This window comes from Peromyscus maniculatus, chromosome 10 (assembly GCF_049852395.1).
Source record: "Peromyscus maniculatus bairdii isolate BWxNUB_F1_BW_parent chromosome 10, HU_Pman_BW_mat_3.1, whole genome shotgun sequence".
Classification (NCBI taxonomy): domain Eukaryota; kingdom Metazoa; phylum Chordata; class Mammalia; order Rodentia; family Cricetidae; genus Peromyscus; species Peromyscus maniculatus.
Window position 1 is genome coordinate 47,700,888 of NC_134861.1, and position 26,928 is coordinate 47,727,815.

The following is a 26,928-nucleotide window of genomic DNA, read 5'->3' on the forward strand; positions in this document are numbered from 1 at the left end:
ACCTTTCCACTTAGTCCATGTGATTGTGTGATACACTGGCACCATGTGACAAAGGAGCTCTTATGAGCACTCTATGAATTATTTCATTCATTGGGCTCAGGCACATTTATGTCCCTTTCTGTGCTACACTGCACCTGCTATTGGAAATGGGAAAACCCAGCACCGATATAGACACCTCCCATACTGCAGATGCTGAAGCCAAACAATGGGGAGTGAATTTGGAGCTTTCCCTGTAACTATATTCCTGTTGGAAATCTCCATTTCAATTCAGATCATTGAGCCAGGGAACAGTCATTCACTGAATTAACACCAGGATACTTTTTCCATATCAGTACATGGAAGAAAATAATGTTGATTTCAACATGGAGTTATATGAAAGTAATGCATCCATATCACAAGATATATATGCAGATTACTAATTTCCCTTCTCTAGATTGTAGGGCAACTAATCCTGATTCTGTGATAGTGGGCACTAAGTCCTGTCACTGAATAGAGACATGCTTTCAAAGGGTGATATCTCTAAGCAATATGAAACATTAATGAAAGAGTGTGCTTATCAAAGGGAAACCTGCTAAGCGGTTAAGTGAGGAGGAAGAACAGCTTTACTTCTAAGTATTAAGTAAGACTTTTAAGTGCTCTGTGAAGCCCTTGTAAGAATAAGCAAGGTACCTGATTGGAAATGAAGTGAGAAAGTGGTAATGTGAATGAAGACAGAACCAAATTATCAGGAACACCAAAGTCAGTCAAAGGAAAGTACCTGTAAGGTTCCTTAAATGACTTGCTTGAGGGTATTGTGTGGTAACCACATAACTATAGCTGCTGCTTCTCTCATCAATTAGTATTGTTACTGGAGAACTTAACTATAGAGCACCTAGCAGCCACAAAAATAAATTCCCTCCAATTAACTACTCTAATAAGCTATTTAGGATTTTACCACTTAACATTCTTTCCTTCCCATTTAATTTCAGCTTTCACTTGAATGTCATCTTGTTGAAAATCCATCAGAACTACGTGTGTGTGTGGAGGGGAGGGGAGGATAATGTTGCTAAGTGCTCCGATGCTCAAAGACCAGCAAAAGCACAATATTTTTTTGTCAAGCACCCTAGGATTTTTTCACTAATAATTCAGCTTCTTCCTACTAGAAGTTAATATATGAAAATATATGAAAATGGTCAGTATGCAAATTCAAATATCACACTAGCTAGTTGCCTTCAGTAACTGCTATATGCATAAATTTGAAACAATACAATATTTTAAGATTCCTGATTATAATAATGCCTTGGTGTGCATATGTGCATGTATAATTATGTTCATTTAATTTAATCATGAAAATATTACAGGATCATTTGATTTTTCTCCTCTAAAAGTTCTCTCACTTTTTTGCAACTAATTAATTCCACTAAGCCTCATCTGTGAGTCTTCTGGTCACAGCCAAGGAACGTTAAGCTGACAGGGATATGGTTGCGTTGCTATGGAATTGTGGACAGCAAGACAGCATTGGGAGGGCGGCAGCCTCTTGCCCTTAGTCAGGGAGCCTGGGTATGCTTTTCGGTAGAACCTGGTCCTGGAAATATTCTAATTTTATGTCCATTTCTTTCTGCAAGTCCTTGGTACCCATGAATGTTGAGAATTTGCCCTGGAGCAATCACCTGACTGCACAGAAGAGACCTGGAAACCAGCCCATGTGGCCAGCACATTCCACATGCTTCACTGGAGTGCAGCTTTGAGGATGGTGTGCAGTTATAGAATCACATGGGATAGCTGAGAATGAACGTGTGGAGGACATTTCACTTTATGAACTAGAAATACTGACAGTGCCCCCATAAGCAGAATGAAACAATAATAGAAGAGATAAAGGCTGACCTAACGGGGATTGAATGTTAGCCTTCTCTCACCTTCTCCCACCTTCTTCCACCAAGGAATCCATGTCCTTCTCATACAAAAACTTTTCCTTTCCTCAACATATTACCAGAAACCAGTAAAAAAGAAATAGGTTGCTTTGTACCCAACAATAGAATCTATACAACATCTTCTCCTCGGGGATTAATTCAGCTTTTGATTAAATCTTTCTGAGATTTAAATCATGATGTTACAAACCTCCAAGGAACTTCTCTCTGAGTTGTGACCTTCCTTATTACTCTCTGTTGTTTGATAAAAGACAAAGATTGATTTATAATGGTGTATAGTATGCTGGAAAAAAAGGCCAGGGAGAAATTGCACAATATGAAGTTACTAAAAAGTAAATATTGCAAAAAGTAGGCTTTGTTTAAAATGTTCCATAATTAATACTGAGATAAAACTGTACGTCTAGTAACACTGGTGTCAAATAATTATAATAATAATCTTTGGGCTGCAAATTGCATCCAGTGATTTTCTAAATAACTCCACAAATAAGAGAAAACTGACAGTGTTGAGAAAGAATTTCAACTCAATATCACATTGTATATAGTTTAGATGATTTTAATATGGAAGATTTTTGAAGTGAGACAAAAAAATATTCCTATCAAGTATTCAGGTACTTTTGGTTTTGATAATGATTTTTGTCAATAGTATCATCAAAGATGGAAATGATTTAACATTATAAAGGCCTTAATATTACAAGTCCCTTATCTCCCATCAAGATGTTCCAATACCAAGCTACCAGCTAAGATCACTTAAAATCTTTATTATCGCCGGGCAGTGGTGGTGCACGCCTTTAATCCCAGCACTCGGGAGGCAGAGCCAGGTGGATCTCTGTGAGTTCGAGGCCAGCCTGGACTACCAAGTGAGTCCCAGGAAAGGCACAAAGCTACACAGAGAAACCCTGTCTCGAAAAACCAAAAAAAAAAAAAAAAAAAAATCTTTATTATCTATCTACCTTCCCCCAAAAAAGGTTTATTAGGGTAAATAGTTAACTCCTTTAGAAGCACTTATATTATTTAGTTAACTCCTGGCTGTTTCCAACCAGAAAATAAAAAGATGCCCAATGCAACATAAATGAGAATGGAAGGTGAGTCAGTTCTGGTACATTCCCTGGACCTCAGAGACTTAGGGTCTATAGTTGTAGGTGAATCCAGTATTTGCATGACTTATCATTAAGATTTCTTTTTATTATCTTGAATGTTGATAACGTATATTAATGAGTCTTACTATTTGTACAGAATGAAAATGGCACCATAGAGAGTGTTTCCTACGTTACTTGGAAGAGTTTTAGTTTATTTTACTGATTGTTTCATCACATTTCAATACTCACAAACATTATTTCCTCTTGAAGATTTGGTGGGGTGAGTGGGAGAGAATATAGTTAGTTGTGATTCTCCCAATGCTGTGTTTGTAGTGGTCTTGAAAAGCAAATGGTTGAGTGCAGAGGTCCATACTAAAGCAGGAGAGGCTATAGTTATAATAATGCCTTTTATTATTAAGACCACCACTAGCTATCAGGAAAAACAGACAGCCAGACAGCAGGACACACCTGCAGTTACCCACCCATTCCATATACAACCTGGTAACATGAATAGGACAAGGTCTTTCTCCTGACACAAGTAATTGAAAAGTATCTGAGCCATCTATAATAGAATCAATTTCCACACTAAATATTTACCTGATAACTCTCCAGGCAATAGCTTATCCCTAAAAGTACATACTTTCCAGGGTTACTTGCACAAATAGAGCTAAGCATTTGATAAAGTTCCGTGTCACTTTTCACCCTCTCAACCTTCATTACAGAAATCAACCACACCTGCCCTCTAAACTTTCAAAAATACTAGGCAAAACATGGGAGGTACACATGTCCTCAGAAAGAAAGCACTTCCATTAATACAGAAAAGCAGGGAGAAAGGGGGAGAGCCTGGGAGAAAATTGAATAATAAACAGTGATGTGTACTGATCTGAGAAACATGCCAATAATTTGGTTCCGATAAATAAGAAAAGCAGAAGTAGATTTGAAACATTCGTTTCCCTTTATTAGCTCAGTGAGGCTGATGTGTACTGCACATTAAAAAAAATCACAGGAATTTTCATACAATGAATAAAACCACAACAATACATGTAGATTGGCAGGTGGAAAAGAGCCAGGAAGGGCTCAGACTAATCGCTCACTTTCCCTCTTCAGCATAGTTCAACCAACAGTATTACACTTTCACCTACAAATCTTAAAGTAGCTCCATCAAATCAGCAGTTTTCACATTATTGAAAATGTCTGTCACATAGGTACAAATTTAGAATCATCACATTATATTACATGGCTATTCTAGGTCATCTATAGATCAGATCTTAGACTACAGTGATTGAAGTTCTCGGTACAGCCATCCAAAAAGGACACATGATCATTACCTACTGTTAGCTCACATCTAAAGGCATGAAAAGGTTTCCTTTTTTCAACTGACCCAAACACTTTACCCCAATAGTGCCAAGTTTCCTCTCTGCTGCTTTGAGTGTTGACAGCCCAACCGTTGTTCTCAGAGTCCTTTACAAAAACTAATTTTGTTGCACTGAAAGAATTATTCAGCTACATTTCTTTTTTTTTTTTTTTTTTTTAATAAAAACCCCGCATTTCTAAAGCACCAGTTCGGGTACCAAAATTGTAGATGTAGTACTTACCACAGCATGAAGGCAATGGCCCATGGTCATCTGAAAGTCTTATAGATCTATGCTGAAATTTGCCTCCCATGATGTTGGGGTGCATGTGTTTGTTGGAAATATTCTCTCCCAAAAGAAGGAAAAAAATGAAAGAAACACAGCTTACAGCTTATATTTTGATGGGCTACCCACAGTGTCTGCATAAGATACAAAAGCTTCACTAATTTTAGATGCAATTTGAAGTCCATGGAGGAAAACTATCTTCATGGTAACAAGATTTGTCAGGCCAGAGGGTGAGGGAGATCAATGAATCCTCAACATGAAATCTGTAGTGTTGTCTTTTGATAAGTAAGAAAAGAAACCACGTATTTCAGTCATGTCCATGATCCAGGGCAAACAGATAACGTATTTAAAGTTGGATCACAAAAATTTAAAGGCAAAATAGAGAACGCATCTGGTCCTTAAACACATAACAGGATTTACTAAATATTGATTTCTTAAAAATAATTTATTGCTCTTAATAGTCTTTTTTATTATTATTCTACAACAGAAGATACTCAAAATTCAGAAAGAAAGACTGTAAACTTTAGTTTGGCGTTCACAAAGGGTTAAAATACCTGCATCGAACCTACAGAACAAGAATTAGGCGGATTAAAGATGTGTTACTGTTGTAACGCAGAACCTGTGAACACAATTCTTTTATTTCATAGTTATTTATTGCTTTCTATCTACTTAGAAATAATAAGCCAAACACTTGAGCAAGCATCCGACAGGACAGACAGTGGATTCACTCAGAACACAATATGCTGGTGATAAATGAATGCAGCCGTCAAAATTAGCTGCATCGGCCTGGGGGTGAAACCCATTTTGTAAGATCGTGTTGGGTGAGAGAAAGGAAAAGAACAATTAAGTAAGTAGTTAGTTAGGTCTACCACATCTTCCAGAAAAGTCACGTCAGCCAAACAGTAAACGTATCTCCATTTGGAAATCAAAAACATACTCCAAACTTTAGTGACTTCAATGGCAGCGACTCCACACTCAGATGAAATCCTGATGCTCAAAATGGAGGTTTTTTTTTTCTGACATTTGTTATTATTATCATTATTAGATTTAGCAGAAGCAATGTTACCACGAACAACATCATGGTCATGTCAGAGGCCATGCTAGTGAGAGAAGGAACACTGCTTCTGTGGGAGCTGAGTTTCCCAGATGAAGAACTAACACTCCAACCTGACAACCGCCATGCACCCTGGGGAGAAAGTCTCCACTGGCCTTATTATTTTCATCATCTCATAATTTATAATAAATAGGCTATCTGCAACTGATAAATATGTCTCTTTAGTAAACAAAGGAATGAAATATCAGTATTTATACAGGATGTATAACTGTAAAAAATACAGATTAAATACCATCATCATACTCTGCCAAGGGAAAGATATACTGGCTTCAAAGATAGTCTTCAGACACACATTAATTATTGTAAAAATCATACTGTAATTATTACCTCAGCATTTTGTATCAAATTAAAATCACAAAAATTAAAACAAAACAGTATTTTAAAAAGATTTTTTTGACCTCTAGTTTCAAAACTACTGTTGATAGAGAAAATAAAAACATTTTTTAATGGTTCCCCATTGAGAGACTTTACATAAAATCATGATATCGTCTAGAAAAATTTTAGATGAGAAAATTTCATTCCCCTAACAAATCCAGTGTATAAAACTTCAAAGAAAAACAAGCAACAAGAAAATGTGGAAAAATATCGCAGAAGTGGTTAATACCTTTAGGGGCCTAGGATTTTTGTTGTTGTTGACAAGATGCTTAGATCGAAGCTCCTAAGGAGGGATATGGATGTGCGTGAAGCGTCATTTTGTTGTAGTTACACTCAACGGACACACACACACACACTGTCTTTGTTTTGTTTTGTTTTGTTTTTTTTTACAATCAAATATATATATAAGCAGTAAGTTTAGCTTCTAAATATGTTAGTGTACAATAATTGTTTCACCTCATAATTACATTTGAATATTCTTGATTAAGAAAAATTTAGCAGTTTTGAAAAGAAGGCTGCATTTACAGTGCATAGCTGTAACAAAAAAGAACATAGTTGTAGAGTATGTACATAAAATAAAAATACTCCATTTAACATCTGTAAATACTTAACTACATCAGAGAATGTAGCAATTACACTATCTGAACACATCCAGAGAGTCCTACTCAACTCTCAGCGGTCATGTAACACCACATCTGCTCCTCAGAAGGAACCGCCCAACACACTCCCCGCTTGACCAATGACAAGGCTTTTCAAAATTTGCAGTGGAAGATCAACATTTTGGACATATACATAGGTGTCAGGACAAAGGACGAACTACAGAAACTTCAAAATGTTAGGAAAGTTTAGCATCTGGTGCCTGCAGTATCCTCTCCCACCCAGATTCCATGACAAAAGGAAAGAGAGAGAGGGAGAGAGGGAGACACAGAGAGAGACAGAGATACAGAGAGACGGGGGCGGGGGGGATATTAGTTCTGTGGAACCTGTAGTGTCTTCGGGATTGTCACATAATCGTTACATTAAGAGAGAGAGCTTGCTGCAGGTTGGTTTTGCACTTTCTGAAAAGACGGTACCGGAGGCTGACGGCAGACATCAGCAATGTCATTTTAGGGTGGTTTGTGAGTTTTCTTTCCTTTTAATTTATATATATTTTCCTTTTGTATAGAATATGAACATTTTGAAGTTGTAGGTTTTAAGTGTGTCTTCATGGAAATGCTGCCATTTGAAGGGGTTTGCCCTTGTTCATTCTGGTCAGGTGCCCCCAAGTCCTCACATGTGCACACATGTACTTCCCAAACAATTACACACACACACACACACACACACACACACACATACACACACACACACACTGTCACCAAGAGCCTCCAGGGAAAGCAAAGCTGACACCCGTGAATAAACGTGTGCTTACTGGATTATCATTCCATCTCTTCAGCAGCTCTGTTCATGTAAACCGTGGTTGTTCTTGTTCTAGTATGGTGGTTGTTGTTGTTTTGCTTTATTTTTGTACAGAGAGTGTAAAGGAGGAGAAATTCCTAAGTATGACTTGCAAGAGTCTTGGGAAAGGACACGCTGTCCCTTGAGGTATTGACCATCTCTCTGTCATCCTCAGCCAGCGAACACGTTACCTGCGCAAACTTCTCTGAGCTTCCTTCAGTAAACTATCAAAATCCAGAGAGTCATACTTGCTCTTGGTGGAAGCAGGGTCAAAGTCATCTGAATTTGAATCTGAAAGAAACCCAAGCCAGGTTAGATGCACCCTTTGCTGGTAGCCTTCAATGCAATTCAAGATACCTGGTTCAATTGTAGTGCAGCAAATCGGTGAAATGAAAAACAATGCCTGAATTTTATTGAATATATAAATGTAAATACAGAAGGGAGTAGTTGACTTTAAAAAACAAAAACCTATTGATTCATTGTATACCTAAAAACTCAGGGTACACAGGAGTAGTAGACTTCAATAGTTCTTTAATATTTAATATCTTTATAGTTGAACAGCTTTCTCTTGGCATTTTTACCATCTTCCCAATGGTTTCCCAATAACTTATATGGAAAGGTACAAGTAGAAACTGGAAATAATTTTCTCATTCAATGGATTTAACTTTGTTGAGCATAAAATTTAGTTGATTAGGAGGGACAAAGATCATTCTAGATTTTTCAACTTGTTCAAATCAGATTTTAACATGATAGATTATGCAAAATCATAAAACTTCAAATAACTCTGTTAAAACACTTGTGTTTAGCAATGTGTGTAAAGTAAAATTCTGTTGAACACATCTAGCTATTCTTTATTTATATCTACAAAATAGTAGCTGGGCGGTGGTGGCACATGCCTTTTATCCCAGCACCCAGAAGGCAGAGCCAGGCGGATCTCCATGAGTTCGAGGCCAGCCTGGTCTACAAAGTGGGTTCCAGAAAAGGCACAAAACTACACAAAGAAACCCTGTCTCAAAAAAAGGTAGATACTACATGCTGGTCTTACAAGTGAGGAACAACAATTCTACTAATCATATACACATTTCACATTTTTCCTACAGTACAAAATTTCAAATGATAGGCATCCAAGAGTAGAGAATATGGAAGCATCAATCCCAACAGAAAACATATTTAGCTGGGGCTGGTGGTGTAGCTCAGGGGTAGTGTGTAAGACAAAAGGCATTAGGGGACCAGGAAGGGCAATTTGCACTTTTATTTTATGGAGGGAATTGAGATGCTGTATTACCCTAAGGGTACTTAATCCAGAATTTAATGTTGTGTATTTCTATTGATAAATATTCAGAATGCTGTGTGTGAGGCAATGTTTCTCAAGAGTTTCTTTACTGTGGTGGACTTCACTTAGACACCCACCTACACAAGCACACACATTATGCCTTTTAATAGGCATCCAAAAGGGATTTTCCTATTGGATGAGACAGGCCCTGTATGAGATGATGGCAGGAACTCCATCATGTCCCCTCATATTGAAGAGAAGATGTTGGAACACAACAAGATATGATGAAAAAATGTGGAAATACAATAAAATCCACCTCATTATTTTCAAAAGAAATTGTTATAAACAATGGTCCCATATTAATAGAAACAAAAATCATCACATTTGTATTATCTTGGCTGCTGGAAAACTATTGGCACCAGGTAGATAGGCAGCTTAATGTTGCTGAATGGAGGCATTCAATCTCAGGCACCCATATACTATTAAAACCATAGCTGAAAATATTCACATTGTGATCTGGAAATTATTTACCAATAAATGGCAAGAAAAAATGTGAAGTTTTACACACACACACACACACACACACACACACACACACACACACACATATATACAGTATCTGATAGTATAATCTACTGTTTGAGTAAATCAAGTATTTCATTTTTCATATATGCCTGAACATGATTTCTGTGTATTACTAATACTTAATCAAAGCTATTATATTGTTAATACAAATTCACCCTGTTCTGATCATGTCCTTAATGATTAATATTTTTAAAAATGTATATTTATTCACTTCATTTTATGTGCATGAGTATTTTGCCTGTAAGTACATATGTAGTGTACCTTGTGCATGCCTTATCCAGTGGAGGGCAGAGAAAGGGTGTTGGTTCCCCTGAAACTGGAGTTGTAGATGGTTGTGAGCCACCATGTGGGTACAGGTAATTGAATCTGGGCCCTCTGAAAGAGTAATTTATATTCTAGACTGCTGATCCATATATCCAGCCCTTCTTAATATTTTTTTATCAAGGTACTTTGTTAGTGAGAGTCATTAGCTTATAAAACAGTAAATAGAACCAGTAGGTAAAAATTCCTAGGTAGCAGAGTAAACTTCAAATACTGGCCTCATCACTATAGCCCTAATCAAGTCACATAAAATTTTCATTCTCACATGTAAAACTGACTAAAAAGTTGTAGTTGAAATCATTATATTTTCTTCTAATGGTATTGTAGTTATCATTAGCCAGTTTCTGTGGTAGAAAAATAGGATGCGTGTGGCAGGGTAACTTCATTTGGAGAAGCAAATAAAACAGGAGGGGAAAGGTAGAATCTGTCTAAAATAATAGCACATTTTCCTGTTCCAGTAAAATCGATATGTATCACATTGGTTTTGCTTAATTTTAATGTATCTATGAGTTTCCAATTCCTTTATGTATGTAGTCCATTATTATGTTCCTTTCATTTAGGGATCACACATGACTTGAAACATTTAATCTAAATTCTTTGTGGAAACAAAAATAATATATGTGAAATGTTCATTGAGCTCCTAAGCTAGATCCTAATGTTATTTCTTCCATTTAAAAACAATCCTAAATTTCTAACTTCTTATCGCTCATACTTTTAATTATAGCCTGTTTATTTTATAGTAGGCATTGTGATATCAGCTCCTCCACAGACATTGCATGTCTCCACAACAATATGAGTTATTTTATGAAGAAATAATCAGAAGATAATAGAGCTGAAATGCTTACCCATGATCAGCAGTGAACCAAGTCTCAAACACAGGGTGCATGATTGTAGTGCTTGGCTATCTCATGAATATGTTCAGAACAACCACACTTTAATGTCCCAGATATGCTTTAGGGAGATTGAATACCCCATGCCTTTGTAATATGCAACAAACATGCTTTACAAAACATAGTAAATGAGCTTAGCAAGGCCAAAGTTTCCATGGCTGCTGGCTACGCAAGGAGACAACGAGCTAAGAAAGAGCATTCTTCTTAGAAATATTTCAGGGAGGTGCCAGTTCAATTTGGAAATACCATCCAATCCTCCCTCTGCCATGATGAATCGTTATCTAAAGACCCCTCTAGGTAGCTTGTTTTAAACTCTAGATGTTGTGAGAGAGTAGAAACACCCTAGCCTTCATCACTGAAGAAAATAAGTCAAATCAACTCAAGGCTTCCATCTGTCTTGACTGTTTTTATCAGCCACCATTTGAACAAATGACTTGCCAGGTTTTATATTTTCATCCCTAGGCCTCTATCTCTCTAGCAGTCAGCTGCCGCTCCCCTGTTTCCCACTATCTATTTAGCTTGTGAAGTGAATTATAGCATATTTCCCCTGAACAATGCACAGCACCTATATCAATTACTCCAGGAAGACACAACTGTACTGCAAGGGAAAAAGAAGTCCCAGTATTGGCTATTCATTTTTGTCTTTATACTGCATCAGAGCAATTGTGACTGGATAGCTAATAATGCTGAAGAATAGATGTGCATGCTAATTTTATGCTTATTATGAATTAATTTAAAATAATCATGGTATGCACATTTGCCACTTTTCTTCATTCCTTCCTCAAAGAATTAAAAGGCGTATAACACACACGTTAGATAGGGAATGGCAGGCAATGGAGCAAAATTAAAATTAGAAAGGACATTAAGATGTCCATTGTAGCATTATTTATGATATCAAAAAATTAAAAATTGAATACAAATAGAGTTAGAATGAATTATCTAACTATAATGATACTACATGCCCAACAAAATAGTATGCAACCATTAAAATATGTGTATGAGTTATTTTTGGTCCTGTGAATCACATCAGGGAATGAATACACACACACACACACACACACACACACACACACACACACACACACATACACACTTGCTGAAAAAGACAGAACTTAAGCTGTATGTACAGGTCTAAGCATATATGTGCACATATATAATGTGAACTCAACCTTAGGACAGGAGGAACTCTAAGACAAAATTCTGAAATTAGTTAGTAATAGTATCATCTGTGGGTAATAAGCTGATCAGAATTTTACTTTTCATCTTTGAACAGGGAAAAGTAAATAGTTATATGTGTTTTATTTTAATTGAAAGTACAATTGGTATGATACAACACATACCTCCTACTGTGATTTTCTATCAAATGACAATTGTTTGCTTAGCTTCCTATACAATGTGTAGGATCTGGAAACACTCCACATACTTGGTTTTTGTTTTATTTCATCCTCAAGAAAGTAAGTATGTTGTCATTTAGCTAATGGACTTCAGCTTTCTCTTCTTGAGTATAATTCATAGATAATGAGAGTGTTTCCAAGTGCTTGTGACATAATAAGGAAGGAATAACAAGCCCTTGTCACACCCTATGCCACAAAACAATGACAGTGCTTAAGTTGATAAGAAAGACTGAGGGTAAGTATAGAGAGCAAACACAGACTACAAACACAGACATATGCAAAACTTGAATAAATGTAGATACAAATGCAGACAACACATGCACACATAAGACAATACCCCCACCACACACAAACACCACAAATGACTTAGTGTCTATTTCATAGAGTACAAGAACATCTGCCTTTTATGGCTCAGACTTAAGCACCTTGCTTCCGAAATGGTCTCCTACAAAAAACAAAAGAAACTGCATTCATATGTTCCCTTCAGAAAGGCTTAACCTAAGGTGGCTGTGGAGCATGCTCACTCCCATTTTGAGCTCTATGCTATGGATTCACCATTCCATGTACAACAGTTATATACCGTACCTAGGTCTGCATAGTTAGACTTGAAAAACTGCTTCCGTCCACAAAAGTACAGCTCAAAGTCAGTTTCATTCGACCTGCGTAAAGTATATCCATTCTCAAGAGCAGCAAAAGCATCACAGGTGTAACGGTAGGTGATGAAACCGTAGCTGTCTCTGCAATGGGCATAGAAGAGGTATTAAGAGCTGGTTATGCAGCATTGGCACAGAAGACTGCAACCCCTTCTACTTTGGGAGACATCACTGGTGCCAGCGTCTCTGCCACCACATCCATTTATCAGTGTGATTGTCCTGTCAGGCAGCTAAATACTTATTCTGAGACAGGAAATCTCAACTAGAAAGATTAATAAATAGGGATGAAAGAAAATAAATAAGGTTCTGAACTCAACATGTCATCTGTCAAAGCACTTACATTGGCAACTCCCATTCCAGTAATCTTAGGGTCATAATTTTTAACATACGTCAGCTCCTAAACAAGAAATAATTTTGAAGATTCTCACCCATCATCCCGCAGATTTACTGTGCATTCCTCAATTTCACCAAAAACTTCAAAGCGGTCTCTCAGTTCTGTCCGCGTTGTGTCAGGTCTGATTTTACCAACGTAAATCACACGGCGTTCTTCCTATAAGCAGAAAGGAAGGAGAGACATTTTCTAGCTCTGGAGACAAGATGCAGATGTGCCACTAGAAGCATCCATGAACATATAATCATGTACAAAAACTTACAGAGCAATCTCACTAGAGCAAACCAGATATCACACCTAAGGAAAAATACCACATAGGAACCAAGTTTGACTTTCCATGCCTTAAGTTCAGGCACCTCAGTCACACTTAAGCTTCCTTCTCCATGGATCTTCCCTTTTCTACTTCGTCTGTCTCACTCTTGTCTTTCTTCACATGAACTTCATGTATCAGAAAAGACAATCATTCCATGAGATTAAAATCACCGGAGAATATAACCAGTACATAGGAAATATGTGAGCACTTAAGACTTGGTTATTAATCATGAGAATTGGTACAATAACTAATCTGGCTCAGAAAACTACTTAATTTTCCATCAACTCAGAATTATAATCAGAAAATGTACAAATTTTGACATCCTCAAAGGGTAGTTTTTAATCTCTAATACTCCCCGCCCCCCCCCCAAAAAAAACTTCCTGAAGGAATGTGTTCAAAATGCAATTGTTGGGTTTTATCCAGAAGATAAATAATGAAACAGATGGGGATAAGCCTCAATGATCATCATTTATAACAAAGACCACAGCAATTCTAAAGTATTTGTTCTAAAGAGAATCATTTGAGAAACAGTCTTAAAATGTAGGCCATTTTTAGCCATGGGTCTCTGAAGAGTAAGAGCCAAATGAAAAAAAGATATAAGTTTTACTTTGCCAATAGATCCAGTCCTATTTTAGGAACAGACTAAAGGGGTGTAGCCTCATTTCTACAAGTGAGGTCAATACAATCATAATGTAGAAGCCATTAGAAATTTATAACCTACAAAAGACAGGAAGACAATACTGTTGCCTTAAGATAAGCTTCCTTTTATATAAATTTGGGGTTCATTCTTAGTGAAAAAAAACACTCTTGAATATCTTGTTCTGGGGCCAAACTGAATAATATCTCAAAATTGAGGGGGATTTTAAAGAACACTTGGAATAAATATAAGGACTGTCCTTACCAACTAGTTTATGTTTCTACCAGGGATAAGCAAAACAAAATGAACTTGAGGTTGCAGAGATTGAAGTAAGAGCAAAGCAAAGTCTGGGGAACACAGAGCTAGCATATAGGTTCAGCTGCCCAACAGTTTTTCTCTGATTATACTGAGTGCCTCATTCTTAGAAGCCGCAAAAGTCATTTAAGGCTTAAGGCAGAGAGAAGTCCGCCAACATTTATTGGGAGCCTTTCCTTTTTTCACAAGTATTAGCAAATGGTCTGTCTAAGAGTGAGCATTTAATAGTGCCTGTGAAATGAACAATCTGCATGTTCTGCAGCTTCTGCAATGATATGCTCATCTCTGCCTACTCACATTTACTATAAACAACACCACTGAATACTTTCATTAGGGAAGGAAGCTCCTCTGAGCTTCAGATAACCAACTACCTACTAGACTTCCTCTAAACCTCTTAAACTGGAACAATCTTGCCAACTCCCTAGCTACGCACCAGGAGGCCAAGAGAGGTGACTGGATCCTCCAGAGCAAGAATTACAAAGAGGCATGAGCTACCAAGTGGGTGCTGGAGACTGAGCCCAGGTCCTGTTGAGCTTTATCTCTTTAATCTCTCTCCAATTTGTCTTCTTTATTCCCTCTCCCCCATGCCAAACTTCCAACTTTTCTTTATGGACTAGTGTAATATCTTTCAACTTAAATCCACATGTCTACGTTTTCTCCCTTTAATTTGTCCTTTTACTAAGATGGAATAATTTTTAATAAGTCAAAAGAACTCAGTCATGTCATTTGCCATCTAAATTAAATGTATTAATGGTCTCTAATACTTCTGATAATACATCTAATTCACTAACAAGACTGAATAGGTGGGCCCTGCAAGATCTGGACTTTTCTCCTATGGCCTATCCTTGCCTCTAGTTTCTATGCTGAACTTCTACAGGCTCCTAGTAACACTGTGTTCTTTCTGTCTCAAAGGCTTTGCACAAGGTGTTCCATTGTAACTTTGTAATATATTTCCCAAGCCCCTCAGATTTACTGCCTAGAATTACACTAAGCTCCATAGCTGTTTCATTTGAGAATTCAGGTGAACTGCTATTAGCTGGCCTTAAGAAATCTGTTTTCCTGTCATTCTCTGTTTAAGTGTAATGTAATTAAATCATTATAGTTTATTCATTGCTCAATGACTCTCTCCCTCACACAATGAAGAATTCATGAAATTAGAACCTATATCTATTCTTTGCCTCAATTTATTTTAAGTATGAAAGAGAATCTCAGTAAATAGTTGATATAAAATTAATTAAAATCAATTAATATTTTTTATGTGTACAACTATTTTACCTGAATCTATGTGTGTGCATCACATGTGTGCCTGGTAACCCATGGAGTTCAGAAGAGGGCACTGAATACCCTGGAACTGGAGTTATAATGGTTGTGAGATAAACCAAACCTGTATCCTCTTCAAGAACAAAATGTAATCTTAGTCGCTAAGCATTCCCTTCTATCCTCAATTAATACTTTTAACATGGTCCTGGGTGGCCTTTACTCTCTGAGATATTCCAGCATAAAGGGGGTATTATATGACTATGGTCCTCTATTAATGGAAAAGCTCTGCCCACGCAGCTCAGCTAAGTGAGTTATCAAAAGGAATTTACAAATTGAAGGGTGTGAAGTATGGAATAGATGCATGTTTGCAGGCTATTATGTAAGCAGACTCAAAAAAAAAAAAAAAAAAAACTCTGCAAATCAGAGGGGAGACTCCACTCAAACAGGTAGAACAAAATTCCTCTGACCATGGTATCAAGCCTCCTAACTGACCTGATGAAGTAAAGCAAACAGACTCAAGATTCACTTCCATGTAGATTGTATGTCGCGACTGAAGGCTGAAATTGTTTTTCCATAGCATGTAACATAGCTCAATAGTCAGTAGATAGAAATGCTGGTGAGACTCGAGCCTAAGCAGCCCTTCACACATATTATCAAGGGAATCATAACACCACATTCCATTCTACTGACGCACCCAGTTTCAGCCCAACAGCCAAATGTGATGGGACTGTTATCTAAACTTAAACTTCCTGGCGCCTGCTTGCATGGTGTTATGGATTTTTTTTAATGAGCCTTTTAGGGAAGTTACTACTGTGTAAAGAAAGAAGAGGGAACTGCAGAAGGGAAAGAAAGAAATTGAGCCATAGCATAGAAAATTGCTCAGCTACCATTATGGGAATACACACAGCCTATGTATTCAAGGAAATGTGAAGTTAAAGAGAAAATCGACCATATGTGCCGACATATTGGGACAGTTTCTGAATTGCAGCTTTATACAAAGCTGTATGCAACAATGATCTTCACTAAAAGAGATAACCCAGAGGACCTTTTCTAAGACTGAAAGATTCTTCGGTAAAAGGAGACTCAGCTTGAAAGAGTTGCTCCTCCATCACTCAAATTACCTTTTAATCTACCAACTCTTTTTATGAAACACAAGGATGGGCCATGCCCTGCTACCTTACAAAGAGCAGAGGATTGAAGGCATGCCGGGATGCTCTAAGAGGCATTCAAGTCCTTTGTTTTCCACTTGCTAAACATGTAAAAAAGAAAGAAGACACCTTAAGGTCTAGGCAGCAAAGACTAAAATCTTTCTGTGATTGGCCAAGATTTCCGGCAAAGAATCAGCCTTTTAACATTTTGCAGTTGAATTAGATGGATGAATAGAGTTCGTATCTTTAAAAAAAAAATAACATTTGCATCCAATTTTTCAAGACATTAATTTCTAAACAGGAGATGAAAGGGGGAAGAAATCAAAATGTTTAATAACATTTCCAACTTCTTAGGGGCTTGAAGGAACTCAGAACCTTTGGAAAATGCTGGTTGAAAAATTATTTTCAGACCAGTTTTCACTATTGAGGAGGATGGAACATTCATCAAATAACTTTTAGCTTCAATTTTCACAAAGGCTAGTTTGCTGATGGGGTGGATAATAAAACTGGAGATTTATGTTGCATTAACTACTGCGGTAAATCCTCGTTACACTAAAACACAGGAGATAAATAAGAAAAAAGTATGATGGAATTAACTGACTTTATATTACTAAAATCTTTATCAAGAAGAGAATAGAGCTTGCTGGTAAGCTGGGGAAAACAAGCTATGTTGTCTCTCATGAAATAATAAGTGATTCTCGGTAAGAGGAGTTTGACTGAGGAGAGAAAAGAAGCAGTAGGGAGTTGACATTTACTGAGCACTATATAGGCCAAGTGATGGGTTAGATACTTTTGAATGGATTACTTCAGTAACATGTCCCATAATCCTAGACACCAGTGTGTCTAGTATAATTCTGACTTTGGTTCCCGGTACTTTTATTCTACATTTTTGTTTCAGAGCAGCATAAAAACTGTTAATTTTTCTTTCTCTGCAAAGGGAAACCCATTTTAACCTTCTGAACAAAAGATTTTTGTTTTCACTTCTAGATTAGTTGTAAGATAACTTCAGCAGAAATTTTCAATGTACTTCTGGGGGGATAGGTCAGCGGGTAGAGCCCATGCTCATCATGCAAAGTCCCTGAGTTACAACACATACTCACACACAAGTGCACATGTAAGTACGGTACTATGAATACGGTGTATGACTGAACATCTTAGTTAAAAAACCCTATTATTATTATTATTATTATTATTATTATTATTTGGTTTTTGAGACAGGGTTTCTCTGTGTAGCTTTGGAGCCTGTCCTGGAACTCACTCTGTAGCCCAAGCTGACCTTGAACTCACAGAGATCTGCCTGCTTCTCCCTCTCAAGTGCTGGGATTAAAGACTTGTGCCACCACCACCCGGCTATAATAACCTTATTTAAAAAAAAATAAAAAAGGTAAACTGAGTTTACAGCAAGCTAGATGTAATGCTGTTAAGAAAGAAAGACCAACGATTGAAAAAAATCTGTTGTCCTTGCTCTTAATATTGAGTACAACTTATGTAGTAGAGAAGCCATTAACTAAATGTCTCCAACTAAAGGGTATTTTCAGGACAGAGACAAAATGATAGCATTCAGATTTCCAAAAATCATTTGTAGGCAAATATTATATAAAATCTTTCAGTCTAGCAGCTAAGGCTACCCTGAATCAATTCAGAAGCAAACAGTCAAATAAAAGGTGAGATGCAATCAAATCTATAGATTGATAAGGGTGTGTTTTGAGAGCTTTATTTGAATATAATAAGAATATAAAAGTTGCACATCTTCAATGTAAATATTTTGATGAATTTTGGAATATGCTTGTACCTGCCAAAACTTGACTATAATAAAGGCATTAGGTCTTGAGGTAGATTGATTCCCAATTTTCTGAGAAACTGCCATACTGATTTCCAAAGTGGTTGTACAAGTTTGTACTCCCATCAACAGTGGAAGAGTGATCCCCTTGTTCCACATTCTCTCCAACATAAGCTATCACCAGTGGTTTGTTTTTTTAGCTTAGCCATTCTGGCAGGTGTAAGATGGTATCTCAGAGTCATTTTGATTTGCAAATCCCTGATGATGACTAAGGATGCTAAGCAATTCCTCAGATGTCTTTTGGTCATTTGGGATTCTTCTGTTGAGAATTCTGTTTAGATCTGTAGCCCATTTTTAATTGGATTGTTTGGTATTTTTCTGTTTAGTTTATTGAAGTCTTTATCTATTTTGGAGATCAGCCCTCTGTAAGATGTTGGGTTGGTGAAGATATTTTCCCATTCTGTGGAAAATGAGGGAATAGGATGGTCAAGCTAGGGGAGGGACAGAGTGGGAGAGCAATGATAGATATCTTGATAGAAGGAGACATTATGGAATAAGGGAGAAATGTGGTCCTAGGAAAATTCCCAGGAATCCACAAGGACGACCCCAGATTAGACTACTAGGAATAGTGGAGAGGGTATCTGAACTGCCCTACCCTGGTAAGCATATTAGTGAATGCCCTAATTATCATCATAGAGCCTTTATCTAGTATCTGATGGAAGCAGATGCAGAGACTCGCAACCATATACCAGGGAAAGCTCTGAGAGTCCAGCTGAAGAGAGATAAGAGGGATTACATGAACAAGGGGGATCAATATCATGATGGGGAAATCTACAGAGACAACTGAACCAAGCTCATAGGAACTCACAAGCATTAGACTGACAGCTGTGGAACCTGCATGGGACCAGACTAGACCCTCTGAATGTAGGAGACAGTTGTGTAGCTGAGTCTATTTGAGGAGCCCCTGGCCGTGTAATCAGGATGTATCCCCAGCGCATGAGCTGGCCTGTTGGATCCCATTACCTATGGTGGGACACTTTGCTCACCCTTGATGCTATGGGGAGGAGCTTGGTCCTATCTCAAATGAATGGGCCAGGCTTAGCTGTCCCGCAATGGGAGAACTTACACTTTTAGAGGAGTGGATAAGGAGTTGGGAGGAAGATGGTGGGGGGGATCAGGAAGAGGAATGATAGGGGAATCTGTGGTTGGTATGTAAAATGAATAAAAAATAAGAAATAAATTTTAAGAATTTTGTTCTTTAAAAAGGCATTAATGTCCTTGTGTTATTGTGGCTGCTCTCTCTCTCTCTCTCTCTCTCTCTCTCTCTCTCTCTCTCTCTCTCTCTCTCTCTCTCTGTGTGTGTGTGTGTGTGTGTGTGTGTGTGTGTGTGTGTATGCACAGGTGTATACTTAATATGAGATCTATCATTTAAATATATCAAAGAGCACACTATAGGGACAACGCTGAACTTAAAGTCACGATAGTTATATTTCTCTCTACTGACAATTCTTTGAAAAGGGTAAATACTAAAAAACTGTGAAAAAATGCTTACACAGGAAACTGGATTCTTTTCTCTAAGAAGAATAAGTGACATTTATATATGTAGAGAGAGACATTTATAATCAACAGTAATGATGTATTGGTTGTGACTCCTGGACTATCTAGTCACCAACAGAGAAGAGCTATGTGAGAGCCTAGCCATTTCCCAGCATCTGGGTTTGGTTTTAAGCACTGAGCCATATCATAATGTCTAGATTTGTTCTTTAAATGAACATCCCATTATCATGTTTTCTGGCAGAAACTGTACAGATTGCAAATGGAGTTGGACTTGGATTTCAGCAAGAAATTAAAACAGTGACAGTTCAGACACTAAGTACTAACTCTGGCATTCATAGCTCTGGTTTCATCTGAATTATTTTAAACTTAGGGGACAGAGAAAGGCAGAGAGTCAATTGGCTTTTGAGAATGACTTTGGATGGAAGTCATGTGAAAGCAGACATTGACGTAATGATATTATCCAATCATGATGCAGAATTCTGTATTTGTAGTTTCTAATTGCTAATGCTAGCTTTATGAAGTTAACCTGGGCTCGGTAAAGACTTTTAGAGCTTCAATTCATGACAAGTTTGCAGATCTCTTAAAGCATTTTCCTTGAAAATTCAACATAGATGCAATGCAGCCTGGAAGACAAAACTGTACACTTATTTTGTAAAATATCAATGACCACTTTTTAATGCTTTTTAAGTTTTCTTTTGGAACTTCTAAATTGCTGGTCCCTAAGTACATGATTGCTCTGCTTAGTGGTTAATGCAGCGTGGCATCCAAGGCATTACAAATTCAAGTGGCTATTCATTCCATTACTTTAAGGGCATCTCAAAAATTGATGGAAGTCACCTATCTAGCTAACTTAGGTGGTCTATCTTGGCTCCCACAGCTACTTCCTGAATGTAATTTAAAGTAAATGAGTGAAAAAAAATCATTGTAGGCATGCTATGCTCAAGTCCATAAAAGTAGATTTTTCCATGATTGGCACCAGAAAGAAGTCCTTTATAATGGGAAGAAGAGAACCAATTAAAAAAATCTTTTTGTGGGTAAAGTCATTACATAGTGCCACTGTGTTCAAAAATCATTAGTGTGAGTTACATGACTTCAAAATCTGCCTGCTACTGAGATGTACTGACATATTTCTGGTCTATCCTGCCCCAGTGTTAACTGTTAAATCACTAGAGGTGCCCAGTATAGTGAACTCATTTCCAAAGATGCTTCGTAGGCACCGTCTCTACAGTGAATAACAATGTTCAATAGAAGCATATTCTAATGTAAGTAAACTAAAATTTTATAAAGCCACATTAAGTAATAGAAAAAGAAACAGAAAATAATTCTAACAATGCATACTATTTAGCTTAGAATATCTAAAATATCAATGACTCATGATAGGTACAAAAACACTTAAACTTTCCCACCTTTTTTTGTTCCAAGTCTTTAAAATCCATTCATATGGTCCATCTTAACTCTGCCTAAGAGAACTAGCTATATAATTAATTTCGGCTGCCATATTGGACATTCTAGTTGTTAAAAACCTTTGCTCTCCCTACACAGGATTTTGATCAGTTTCAACTTTCCCATGTTTGTTCTTCCTCACCCACAGGTCTAGATGACCACTTTAAACCACACACCTTAGATGAACCCTCTGTCAAATCACTAATCACATTATATTTTCTGCTAATGCATCTTTATCTGTCAGCTGACTTTAAGCTCTTTGGATTCGGGTACCAGGTCTTGCCTAAATGCATATCTCAAGCACCTGGCAACTACTTATCACGAGATTCTGAGAAATTGTGTGTGGTCAACAGAAATAGCATATAACTTTCCAAGTGGGAATTTATTCAACAGAAAGTCTCCAACATGTATAAGCACTTGCTACTTGGAGATCAACATATTAGTAAACAGTTTCTGTTCCCTATTTTTTGGGTTTTTTTTCTCCCAAATACTTCTTGAAGTCTAAATAAATACCAATGTCAAAAATCTCAGCAGTGTCTAGTTAATGAGTACTGCTTTCATATAGACGAGGTGACATCTGAATTACTCCAAGTCCTCTTTCAAAAGGAACTGATAAGAATAGTCTTGGTCAAAGAATTAAGTCAACATTTGAGAGACAAAGGAAAGAAAGGGGGAGTTTAAGAAAGCTTTTGCCTCCTCACCAGGACTAATGGCAAACTACTAGATGTTTTCAGAGACAGTTAAACCAGAAAAAAAGCACATTTCCCTCCCCTATTTTTTCTAAGTATCTAGACCTAAATTATTTTGGTAGGCACAAAATAAGTACATGTCATTTATCTACATTTTTTGATTAATGCATTCATCTGTCTTTGATTAGAATTGCACTGTATTTTGCCCAAATGAGCAAATAATATCCTGTCTTTAAGGAAAAGAATCAAGAACTTTATAAAATATGAATTTATAAACAGTAAATGCAGTGAATCAGCAAACACTATGTTACTGCATGTTCTCTCAATGTGGCTCTCACTTTTGTAATTAGTAACTGCAATGTGTGCTGTGAAAGGGCTTTGTAAACTATACAGCACTCTGTAAATGTGAATTATGATAATTATTGAATAGGCCATTAATTAAATACAGCGATATTAGAAAAGTTGAAATTTTCATTTTCATTAGTCTTCCTAAGTGTGAACTAATGACATTCTGGCAAATCTTAACATCACAGCTTATTTAAAAATTGAGAAAAAATGAGGTAAAGTGTTATAATTTGCAGAATGCCTTTGATTCAGTCCTTGGTGGATGCATAGTTAAATCATACCAAACACCCAGAACTTCAAGCTAACGATTCAATTATTTCTCATTTCTGGTTCTTTCAATTCCTATGGTTAACAAAACTCTCATTTAACCTTTCTATTCTAGCTGGTGACTATCAGCTAAGTCTTGATCTGACACCATCAATGATGTGTTTTATATGGTTAATTTTACTATTTTCTCTCTCTTTTTTTTTTTTGTTGATATTATTGGGTTTCCTTGGAGGCTTTACAGGAACCCAGCATTAATAGCTAGAGCTTATTTCTCTAAGGCTTGGTTCCCTATGTCAAATGTTGCCTTGCACTGCAGTCACTTGGAACAGCTAGCATAGACAGGCAGCAGGTGCAATGAACCAAAACAGTGCCATATCTCATCGATTAGCCACAGCTCCCAGGAGCACTATGTTGGGAAAGACCTTAAGGCTCTGTGGGACCTCAGAGGGACAGAGTTCCATGATTGATTAAGACTGTCTGCCATGGGCATGTACTGGATTTTGACCACTTGAGTGCCACATTTTTAGCAGCTTGTGAAGGACAGTATTGGATTGCAGAGAACAAACAAGTTAAGATGGCAACTTGCATGTTTATTCATGAGCATCAGCACTGCCCACATGGCAGGTGAATGTATCAACACCGTCCTGCAGTCAGGTGATAGCCCATCAGAGGTAAAAAATACTGACTTTCTTAGTCAGACTTTCCAATATGACTTTAAATGGAATCTGGAATCTCCTCATGCCTCACTCAAAGAAAGAAGTAACAGGAAGCAGCTAGAAAAACTCATGTTCTCCAGCTCCTATCAGACCCAAGAACCTTCCCCTTTCTTCATTTCTCCAAACAAAACTTGAGGATGCTAATGAACTTCACAACTCAACTGCAGTGAGAAGTATACTGACACCATTTCTTTCAAATAAGAGAGCCTTAGGACTCTGATCTTTTAAAGCCAAAAAAAAAAAAAAAAAAAAAAAAAGGAATATTTTCCTGTTAACAAAGCATTAACTTTTGGTTATTGTTTAATCTGCCAAAATAAAAAGTCTCTGAGGAAAAGTAAAGAAATTAGCTCCACGCTGCTTACAATTGCTTTCTGCTTCTGCCTCTCCCTCTGCTTGGCCCTTTCAGATTCCCGCTTCTCATACTCTCTGCGGTATTCATCATCCCTCTTCAGCCTCTCATGTTGATATGCTTCGTAGCTGTCATACCTGGGAAGCATAACTTCATCATTAGGTGGACCACCTCTGTTTGTATGAAAAAATACATTATCATTTGGGGAGGGGACAAGAAGAGTTTGGGTAATGTCTTGCCATCTAAAGGTAGGGATAAAGGGAGCTGAAGGAAAAAGGACAGGCCTCATTACCTGGGCCTACGGCTGTAGGGTGACCTTGAACGTGATCTCACATACAAGGGAGAACTGCGGTGTGTGCGGTGTCTGTAGTGGCTTGATTCATAGTAGTAGCAGGATCTGGGAGAGAGGAGAAAACCAAAAGGACATTTGCAATGGGCTCTTAGCCCAAGTTACCAGGACCACAGTGAACATCACTGGAAGCTCAGGGCTGTATGAATTGCCTTCTCCTTACCAGCAAGACCTTCCAGTGACAGCTTGCCATCAGCTAGTCAGACTGGAGACCAAGCTAGCGATCAGTTCCTTCCCCATGTCTCTTACTGATGTGACCATGGCTCATGGGATGGCCATGCTGTCAGGTTAATCTTACACGAATTTCAACTCTCTGGGCACAGGCCTGCTTTGCAGGTGATGGGGAAAAAATTACATGAGCAAGTTTCTTACAAATGTCTCTGTGTTCTGATTGACCAAGGTAGCGTGCTCAGAGCTGGGTGTATGAGAGAACATGGAGAGCAGGGGATAAATGTACAAGCCTCAGTTAATTGGTTGAATGGCTGAGAAAAGCAACCCTAAGGTTGGATATTTCCTCTAACTTCTAAGGAAACATTTTAGTATTGGGTGGATTTTGACAACCTTACCTTGAAGAGGATCTACTGCCTGGGGACCTTGATCTTGACCTGGAATATGGTGATCGGGAACACGATCTGTGTCGAGAAAAGGATCTTGAACGAGAGCGCATCCTTTGGGGTCTTTGAGAAAGTAAGGATTTGGGTGGCGACACTGAATCTCGACACGGAGAGTTAAAAGAAGAGCAAGAAGGCGACACATCAAACAATGAATAGGACTGCGTGCCATCCCAAGGGTAGCTCAGTTTATCACTTTCATCTTCACTGTCATCAAATAGGCCATCCATGGCTAGTCCTGAATTTATAAACACAGGTAGTTTGGAGAATTGTTCATTACTGAAGTCGCCATCCCTCAGTTCACGGGTCTTGTCTGTTTCGTCGTCAAAAACAGCTTGACTGGGATGACCGAAGTGCTTGTTCAGCTCAGCTCGGATTTCCTGGTCTTGGAGCTGTTTTCTGGTGCTGCAAGGAGAGACTTGCTTGCTGGCCTCCAAAGTCTCTCTCAAGTAGCACTGGCCTGAATCTGTGGAAGAGCAGATGTGCCCCTGCCAGTCACAGGAGGCATCTTTGAAGTCTAGTTGTCTAGAGTCTTGGAGCTCCTGTGATATGTTAATGAGTATATCCGTTTTGGAATTGATTGACTGACAGTAGTCATGGTCACCAAACAGCCGTAGGCTGGGCCGTTTAGTCTTCCTTTCCTCGTGTCCCCGGCTGAACACTGAGGACTTGCTGAGTTGTGCATACAACTCAGATTGCTCTGGCCCTTTCTTAGTGGAGTGGCTGCCTTGGGTACCAGAACACTCGCTGTACCGGGCCCTCTTTGATGGTGGTGGCACCACGGTCTTGCAAGAGGGCTTCAGCTTTGGAGAAGCCTTGAAAGGGTTATCTTGGTTGGCTTTATGAGGAGGAGTTGTGGGTGGAGTTAGGCCTATGACAAAAGAGAAACAAGAAGAAATGTGGGGAAATAGAGAAAAGAGAAAGAGAAAATGTTCTTCAAGGATAAACACATTGTCTAATTTTTCTTAGATTTCAGACTATGGTTAAAAATGAGTGAAGAAGGAGGAAACTGAATTCATGACAAGTCCTAAAAAATGGATTCTTCTCCTAAGTCCCTGTCACCCAGCAAAAGACAGATGGATAGCACCCGGCAGCAGCAAGGGCTGTGATAGTTTGTATTTCAAACATCTATGCTAACAAAGCCTGCTGCCTAGAAAACAGGAATGTGTCACTGCTGGCTGCCCCAGCAGCAAGTGTCACCAACACTGGCATTTTCAAGGGTGCTGCAGGGGTCACTTAAAGGAAATCAATGTGGTGGGACCTGATAATCACGGTACAGCCTTGGTGGCATTTGTCTACAAAGACTGCCGCAGGAAAAATACAAGTGGTTCAAGGTTCCCAGAATAATCAAGCATCTCCCCTTGGGGCAATATTTTTCAAAAAGTGGAAGGAGTGCAAATTTTGGTCAGGATAAGAATGACATACACAGACAACTTCGAAATAGGTTCAGCAAAATAGGATGGCCCAGCTGAAGGCAGGGAACCGGAGACCCTCCACAACTTGACGGCAATGAGTCTTTGTCTCCACAGTTCATTAACTTAGTAAACCATGGCTAATGTAGGTAGAATACATTCTTGTAAGCATAACTAATACATTCTGTCTAAAATATGGTTCTGCAACAGAAACCTAAGTGCAAAGTGACTCTAAATATCTCCATGCCAAGGGACTGTTTTATTTAGAGCATATCGTCAGTGAGGGCATGAGACAGAAGGACTGAAATGATTCCAGGCTTCAGCAGCTAATTACATAAAGAACAAATAGAGGAAGACAAGAGTGTCTATAGGTTGGTGCCTCGTCTGCCTTTCTACAGATAATTCTGAAGCCAGGGTAGGCTAGTCTGAGGCATAGTTGTTACCTCTAAGTCTCAACCATGAATCAACTCCATTCATTCTGTCTTGCCCAGGAAGAATCACTGTGAAGCTCCAGTGTCCAAGGAACCTTGAAGGAGGGCAGGCTGCAGTTCAAATGGCTTTATGCTTACAAGGGAACATTTTAGTTTACAATAGATTTTCTATTTAGGAGGATGGGTGAATGCTATTCAGCAGAAAAAAAAGGGTTTCAAGTCTGTTAACAAGCCTGGGGTGAGACTCAAGGCA

The 26,928-nt window shown here is 38.1% G+C and overlaps 1 protein-coding gene across 5 annotated transcripts in view; it reads right to left on the bottom strand.

Moving 5' to 3' along the window:
• Positions 1–4,413: 4,413 nt before the first annotated feature.
• Positions 4,414–26,928, bottom strand: part of Ppargc1a (PPARG coactivator 1 alpha) — a 642,727-nt gene continuing 620,212 nt past the window's right edge. For 3 of the 5 annotated variants that reach the window (XM_076546284.1, XM_076546283.1, XM_076546282.1), the window contains 6 exons: positions 24,788–25,703; positions 24,165–24,269; positions 23,886–24,045; positions 13,091–13,212; positions 12,595–12,746; positions 4,414–7,837 (listed from right to left, as the gene is read on the bottom strand). In XM_076546284.1, coding sequence (XP_076402399.1) covers positions 7,734–7,837; positions 12,595–12,746; positions 13,091–13,212; positions 23,886–24,045; positions 24,165–24,269; positions 24,788–25,703 — 1,559 coding nt within the window. In that variant the 3' untranslated portion in view covers positions 4,414–7,733. The remainder of the gene's footprint in view (positions 7,838–12,594; positions 12,747–13,090; positions 13,213–23,885; positions 24,046–24,164; positions 24,270–24,787; positions 25,704–26,928) is intronic. The other 2 variants (XM_042285986.2, XM_006976093.3) reach the window with 1 other exon arrangement.